This window comes from Ipomoea triloba, chromosome 7 (genome assembly GCF_003576645.1).
Source record: "Ipomoea triloba cultivar NCNSP0323 chromosome 7, ASM357664v1".
NCBI classification, from domain to species: domain Eukaryota; kingdom Viridiplantae; phylum Streptophyta; class Magnoliopsida; order Solanales; family Convolvulaceae; genus Ipomoea; species Ipomoea triloba.
The window spans coordinates 1,763,437-1,771,115 of NC_044922.1; the positions used below are offsets into that span (position 1 = coordinate 1,763,437).

Genomic DNA, 7,679 nt, shown 5'->3' on the forward strand with positions numbered 1-7,679 from the left:
AGTCTCCATTGTGAGACGGTTCGTTTTCCATCACTTATTTTCCGATCGTTCTTCTCTCAAATTGTTTCCGTCTCCTGATCGGTTTAACTACACGGATTTTCCTTCACTTATTTTCCGATCGTTCTTCTCTCAAATTGTTTCCGTCTCCTGATCGGTTTAACTACACGGATGTTAGATTCGTTTGCAATTTCTGGAATCGGTTTCCCATCCATAAATCGTGTGCACCAGAGGCCGATCTAATGTTTCTATGAACAGATCCATTACAAACAATTTTCAACAACGGTACTACCCGATTTCGTCACTGATAAGTACCTTTTACCCTTTAATTTTCTGTATTAGTTTAATGTATAAGTTATTCTGGGATTTAGAGTATTTTTTTCTCAATCACTACTATCAAAAACGAAAAAATAGATAAATCCCTAAATTTATGTATATTTATGGCCCTAGTTGAAATTTGCTATTTTTAATTTTCCTTTTAATTTGCATGATCCTTTGTAAATCTATATTTGATTTCCATTTTATATGTATATACAGTCTGCGGTTTCTACATGCAATATATATACATGAAGAGCTGGATATTTAAAGAGCTTGAGCTTTCCATTTCCTGATAATTTGCATGATCCAGATATGTGTGTGTGTGTGTGAAGAGCTGGATATTTAAAGAGCTTGAGCAGAATAAATTTGAAGAAAAATACATGCAATATACTTGAAATAAACTTACATATATATATTATGTATAAGGGTTTTAACAAAACAATTAGGTCTACTGTGGATTACAAATGCCATAAAGGTAAGAAATCATACAATTTTTGTAATTGAAATGTGTTCATACCTGTGTTTGGTGTCTTTTGTTTCCTCTTAAATAATAATTAATTCATAAAGTAAGATAATGTTTAACATTGATGTATGATTTTGCCTTTTTACAAAAAATAAAAAGATATATTACATATGTTGTTACTACATAATAAAGACATTGATGCTCTTTCTGTCGTTGTCAGATGTCTTTGCTTCTTTTCTATGCTAGGTACGGATGTAGGTCTTGAATATTATTTTGTTGATCTGTCATCTTTTAGTTCCTGAAATTACTAAAAATATACTATACAATTAAAATGTTCCTGCTCTACATTTATGGCTGGAAGTAGACTAAGAATGAAGAACTATCTTCTTTTCAATACCTGGTAATATCAACAAAGTAATTGACAGCAGAAATATAATCATCATAGTGTTTTCCATTAAGATAACAAAAAGCAAATAGGAATGAAATTGTTCACGCAGTTTTAAAAAAATGTTTTTCAGAATAATCTCCAAGTCACCAAATCGAAAACCAAAAAAAAAAAACATTTTTTGGAAGAACCAAATTTAATCTCTCTACAGCAGCATTTCCTTCTTGGTAGTTCATCACAAATTTTGTATTATAATTTATAATGTATTTTGTATTTTAAGAATCTTATTCGTATTTGAAGTTTGAACCTTGTATTTTATACATTTTTTAGCTCATTTTACTGTGCTTCTTCGCCCCCACTCAAAAGAAATCTTGGCTCCGTCCCTGACTGAATGTATAGAGTTCATCATTTGTTAAGCTGTTAGGCAATCTTGATTATCAGGTTGGCTTTTGTGCTTTGAGATGGCCTTTTTGCAAGACAGCTTGACTAAGTTCCAGAAGCAACAAGAGAAGTGCCAATCAACCCTTTCCAGTATTGCAGCCAAAGCAGGAACTTCTAGGCCAACTCCTTCAAAGTCTTCCAATTCTTCTGCAAATGCAAAACCTCCTGCCCCTGCAGTTAAATTTTCTAATGACACAGAAAGACTCCAACACATTAACACCATTAGGAAATCCCCAGTGGGAGCCCAGATCAAACGGGTTATAAACTTGTTATTAGATGTATGTTCACTTGCTCTTTCTGTTGCTCCAAGTTTCCCATAATGAGTTAAGACATGCTTGTTTGCTATATTTTATTGCCAATCTGATGATTGCTGCTGCTGATGTTCTTGATTATCAAATGATTCTTTACGAAGAAGAGAAAAGGACTAATTAGTATGGTATTTCTGTTCATGCCTTTGTAATTAAGAGGGATAGTTAACATGGTATTCTCTTAGTAGTAGAGCCATGTGCACCTGTAGAGATTTCAAGTTGGATAGGAGTATATCTGGTGTCTTGACAAGCATAGCTTAGGTAGACATGTTGTGGTGTAATAAAAGCCTTCAATAAAACGTTCTGCTCCCAAAACATACAAAGTGTTTTGCAATGATGCCAAATAAAGTTCTCTGAGTTGGATATGTACACCTGACCTATCTGAAAGACAACGTTCCTTCCATCCCATTTCTCAACCCACAGAAATGCTTTGACAGTCTTATTTTCTCTAGGATGGTTCCCTAAGTTTGTGATGCCTGAGAGTTTTATGATTAGTGGAATGAAGAGTGCCACTTGTGGGCACCCTAGTGGATACCAGTATACCACTACTTTTTACTACTGTGGGGACCAAGGTAGCTTGGTGTGATAATGGCTGCAGGCAGATTTTACCAGGGAAAGGCATAAGTTTAGCAGGATGGAGAAATTCATTCCCAATTGGTGTTTCCTTTTCATTTTGGGTCTTTTGGGAGGAGGACTTCATGGGGAACGGTACATTTTATGGGCACTTCTGTATAGGGAATTATGCATTGAATAGCAATGATATCGGTCTTATATATATATATATATATATAGGCATGCTACTTCCAGATAAGTTGTCTAATTTGTTAATTTCGTTTCTGCAGACAAGACAAGCTTTTACTCCGGAACAAATAAATGAACAATGCTATGTTGATATCAATGCAAACAAGGCTGTATTTGACAGTTTGAGAAACAATCCTAAGGTCCATTACGATGGCAGACGATTCTCTTACAAGGTAAATTTGATCCTTCCATTGCCAAACTCATAAATTAAAGCGTTGGGCTTTTAGTATCTCTGCCTTCTTTTTAGATTGCAATGTGGATTTCCCAATTGTAACTTTATGGGTTTATCATCCACAGGCCAAGCATGATCTGAAAAACAAGGATCAATTACTGACCTTAATACGGAGATATGGTGAGGGTATCCCTATCATTGATCTCAAGGATGCATACCCAACTGTCATGGAGGACCTGCAAGTATGTTTGAATTGTATTCGGGTGTTGGTATTAGTTGATCGCATCGAGTAATACTGTTCATGAAAATGAATGCTGAATCAAAATCCTAAAAGTAGCCACTACTTGTAACTCATAGATGTATTTTCTGTAGTCTCTGAAGGCCGCTGGACAAGTGTGGCTGCTGTCAAATTTCGACTCTCAGGAGGACATTGCCTATCCAAATGACCCCAAAGTCCGCACCAACAAGGTCGATGAAGATATCAAACAGCTCTTCCTGGAAATCGAACTGCCCCGTGACATGCTCGACATTGAAAAAGATCTCCTGAAAAACGGAATGAAGCCCGCTACAAACACTGCAAAGAGGAGGGCAATGGCACAGGTCCACGGCATGGCCAACAAGCCCAAAACCAAGAAGAAGAAGCACGAAATCAGCAAGAGGACCAAGCTTACAAATGCTCATCTTCCAGAGCTCTTTGCAAACCTCAAATCCTCTAGTTAATGATGGTGAATTAAGCATTTGGATTTTTTTTTTCACATATGTTCTATAATGGCCTTTGGTTCTTCCCATGGCAGTGGATGAGGAGTGATTTTAATCAGTACTGTGAAAGTTCAGGTGTGGCCTGGTTCATCCTATGTAATGTTCTCTGTCTCCATTCAACTGATTTTTATATTTTCTTTAGTATACTGCCTTTATAATGAGTATACATGAGATTGTAACTGGTTATGTCCCAGGCATCTGTTTCAATATGCATGGACTAAACATTATAAACTGATATTTGATTATCCATTTCTGCATTTTAAGAGCCAAAGCAAATTTCTTGGAACTAAAGATTGATATTTTAGCACTAGTGTAGTGTAGTAGATTATTACAACCCTTTTTTTCAGCTTTGTGTGTGGAGCACTATTTTGTGGAAAATGAGAAGATCAGTTCGCATCCAGTTGCCCGGTGGTGAATTGCCTTCAGGAGGTGACACACAAGTGATGTTCCATGTTGACCAAGTTCACTTGCTAGTTACACATGAAAGGCAATTGGCAATATATGATGCATCCAAGATGGAACTCGTACACCAGGTAAAACTAACATGTTTTCTCAAATCTTGAAATATGCTCATGAAGACTATATAGGGTTTAAATTTGGACTATGCATGCTTGTTACAGTGGATCCCAGGTGTTTTTCTGTCTCCGCGGATCTGTTCTGCTACATACTCCTGCAACAGCCAACTAATTTATGCATCCTTTATTGATGGAAACATTGGAGTGTTTGATGCCGATACCCTAACACTGAAATGCCGTATTGTTCCATCTGCTTATTTACCTCATCAGCTTGTATTGAATGGGTAAGAACACATTCTCAGGTCGAACATTTTGTGTCACAACTTTTGATTAAGATCAGAATACTCTTCTTTTCCTTAATGAATTGTTAATTTGTGGATTAACTTGTCTATGTTATACTATTATTGTAGAAGAGAGGATGTGTATCCAGTTGTGATTGCAGCACATCCACAGGAACCCAACCAATTTGCAATTGGATTGACAGACGGATCTATTAAAGTCATAGAACCATTAGAATCCCAAGGGAATTGGCAAGTATCTCCGCCGGTAGATGATGAGATGCTCAATGGTAGATTGGTATGGCAGCTTCTTCGTCGAACATTCTTTGCCTTGGTTTACATGTGTGGGTGTTATTCAAATGATGATTCAAACTCGTGACCAGTAATAATGTTGCTCAGCTCGGTGGTTTTAACTTACAGAGTATTTGAACGCCTGGTGAGTATTTTATGAGTGATTTTGCAGTGAGTCGTACTGGAATTTATGTATTTGATATTTAATGTTTGAATTTGTATTTATTTCACTCGCCAAACCAAACTTATGGATGGACATGGACTGTCCAATTTCATTCTTAATGTTCTACTTTTATTTTCATCAAGTCCCTCCATCTTTATTCCATCCAATGCGAATTACTTGGGCAATTTCAAAGTATGCTAATTTTTCACATTGAGCATCAACGTAGAGCTATACTAATAATGGAAAATTGGTTGAAATGGGCATTTTTTTAATACTTGTTCACAAAGTTTATGGTTAGATGCCAATTTTGACAAAGTTTAGTATATACTCACTTTTTAGACAAAGTCAAGAGTAGATTAATTACTGATTTGATAATTAATGTTTGAGTGTGTATTTATTTCAGTCCCCAAACTTATGGACTTCTCAATTTCATTCCTAATGTTATAATTTGATTTCAATTTAGTCCCCCCCTATCTTTTTTTCTATCAGAGTGATTAAGATGATACATTTCAAAGTATATTAATTTATCACATTGAGCATGCATCACCATATAGAGCTCAAGATAGTATACACTAATCCCCCATTGTATTATTATGCATTATTCTATGTATGTGTGAGCAGTGAGGTCGAGCATATCTCTGTTGGATGGGCATTATATTAAATAAATACTTAATATATCCATTCTCATCTACCCTGCGGGTTGTTAAAGGGAAAAGCTAAGCTATGTGTGTGTGTACTGTTTTGGAGATGTTAATCAGAAAAACTCCATACTCTGGGTTAGAACGGGTATGTATATATGTATGATCTTTTCATTTATCTTCAGCCCGCCCACACGCCTGTTATATATGTTATGGCATATTATAAAGAAGTTTTACATTTAATTTAGACTTAAAAGTACTATATATTGCATTGTGTCTCATGTAAGACGACGGCTTCACACAAGACTTACACTATACTTGCACGGTTTTAGATTATATAAATTTTATATTATATTTATAAAATTGTAGAAGGAGCAGGTTGAGGTCAAAGATGAGTGTGAAGGCCTGAAGCGGTCTTGGAATGATGCAATGTTGGAGAATGAGATTCTCAAGAGAAAGCTATTACAGGCCTGGTAGTCAAGGGAGTTGAGTTGTAACATCCATTGTCTCCTTTTGGTTGCACTTGAAACTGATGGAGCTTAATATGTATCAAATCTTTTCCTCTTGTTGTCCAGCTAGCTAGCAATGGGCAAACTGAGCTTGTCTCTCGTATTCTTGGCATTTCCACACTTCAAAAGCACATTATTTGAACTTCATTTGTAATTTTGGTCTTGGAATCTTGACTTCATTCAAGAACTCTTGGCAAATGACAGAGGTCATCACTTGCCAAGATAATTGGCATCTTCTGAGTCCTATATTTATTCACTGTAACATGTTGGATTATGCTGTGTGAAAAATTCCAACATAACTGTAAAGGTTATGAAAGTTGTATTATCAGTGCTTAGGCATGTTCTTGGAAACAAATTGATGATATAACTATGAAGGTTGCATAGTTTGGGTTCACATGCCTTTTACTTCTTTATCAAGATTTCTTGTTAGTCAGCTAAATTGCTTTTGTAACCCTAACCCTTGTACATAGAGTAGAGCGATTATACTTCAAACTTCTGTATTGTCCTATTGATTTCTTTGGGGGGCGGCGAGTCTAAAGCACAGCCACGACTCTCTTTTGTCGAAGGGACAAGGGATATTGCGGTTTTAGAAGCAATGCTTGAATCTGGAAAGAGGGAAGTTGGTCTTGTCCATATATAATTGTTCATATATAATTGACTAGACTAATTCAAATTAAGAAAGCTAATAGGTTGTTATTTGGGATACGATTGTTATGTCTAATAGTACAACTTCTAATGTGATTATGAAAAATAAGTGAACACAGTATTAATTTTTTTTTTGTTTAAAAAAAAAAACTTTCTTCCTATCTTTAATAAACAATCTGAACATATAGGCATATAGCAAACATTTTACTCAGTGTTAAAACTTTTAATTATTTTTTGTACCCAAATACGTTGAAGGCGCAATTCACGTGAAAACATTCGTACATCTTTGTCATGTGCTAATTTATTTGTTTGGGTAATAATGTGAGTCCTGTTATGGAACCGAAGAAAAAGTGATGTGAATGTCCAAAGCTTTGCTCTTCTACAAAGGCTGCTCACAAGTTCCAAAATGGTGATGACTCACGCTGCTGGGAATCGAACACACATCCTATATGCTGACTAAGCCTTTTAAGAGCTTGACACGCCAATTCAGCTAGCTAAGACATTTGTCCATCTTCTATATAAATTATATTAGTTTATTCCTATGCTGAACCTATAAATACCTCCACCCCCTATGTACATTATATCCGAACATAGATAGATGAATACAAGATCCTCTCTCCTTAGTACCATTATGGTGCTGTTCTTACTATTACTATTATCATTTTATTATTATTATTATTATTATATTAGTATTACAAATACTATAGTCTCGATCAAATTTCACAACAAGTACTTTCTTTCCACATGAATTGTCTAGGTCAACTCTTTTACAAACATAAAAGATTCCAATTTCAATGGTCCCATTCCTATTTCATCAAAAAAAATTTACTTTTAGTCTCACTGAGTATGTGGTCATTTCCACATTTGGTCCTTAACTATTAAAATTTTCAGATTTAATCTCTGCCACATTTGATTCTTTCGATCAGATTTCAGTTACCGGTGACCATTTTTTCGACGAATAAATCATTTTTAAGGGCAAAACCATCTTTTTTATAC

At 35.4% G+C, this 7,679-nt stretch overlaps 1 protein-coding gene across 5 annotated transcripts; it reads left to right on the plus strand.

The window, feature by feature from the left end:
* LOC116025604 lies at window positions 1–6,139 on the plus strand. Of its 5 annotated transcripts, none has more exons than XM_031266898.1 (8): window positions 1–282; window positions 1,494–1,882; window positions 2,755–2,886; window positions 3,011–3,127; window positions 3,258–4,177; window positions 4,265–4,443; window positions 4,570–4,873; window positions 5,899–6,139. In XM_031266898.1, exons 2-5 carry the CDS (start codon window positions 1,625–1,627, stop codon window positions 3,603–3,605), a joined length of 855 nt encoding a protein of 284 aa, XP_031122758.1. In that variant the 5' UTR covers window positions 1–282; window positions 1,494–1,624; the 3' UTR covers window positions 3,606–4,177; window positions 4,265–4,443; window positions 4,570–4,873; window positions 5,899–6,139. The 5 variants fall into 5 exon arrangements, with proteins under 5 accessions (XP_031122758.1, XP_031122759.1, XP_031122755.1 ...); XM_031266899.1 differs by having other exon boundaries at window positions 1,581–1,882; XM_031266895.1 differs by having other exon boundaries at window positions 1,605–1,882.
* Window positions 6,140–7,679: the final 1,540 nt, after the last annotated feature.

Excerpts from the sequence above, each read along its gene's own strand:
- LOC116025604 (XM_031266898.1), top strand. The coding sequence starts at position 1,625 with ATGGCCTTTTTGCAAGACAGCTTGACTAAGTTCCAGAAGCAACAAGAG. Across the intron at positions 2,887-3,010 it reads GCAGACGATTCTCTTACAAG|GCCAAGCATGATCTGAAAAA; the intron begins GTAAATTTGATC and ends TATCATCCACAG. Across the intron at positions 3,128-3,257 it reads CTGTCATGGAGGACCTGCAA|TCTCTGAAGGCCGCTGGACA; the intron begins GTATGTTTGAAT and ends TATTTTCTGTAG.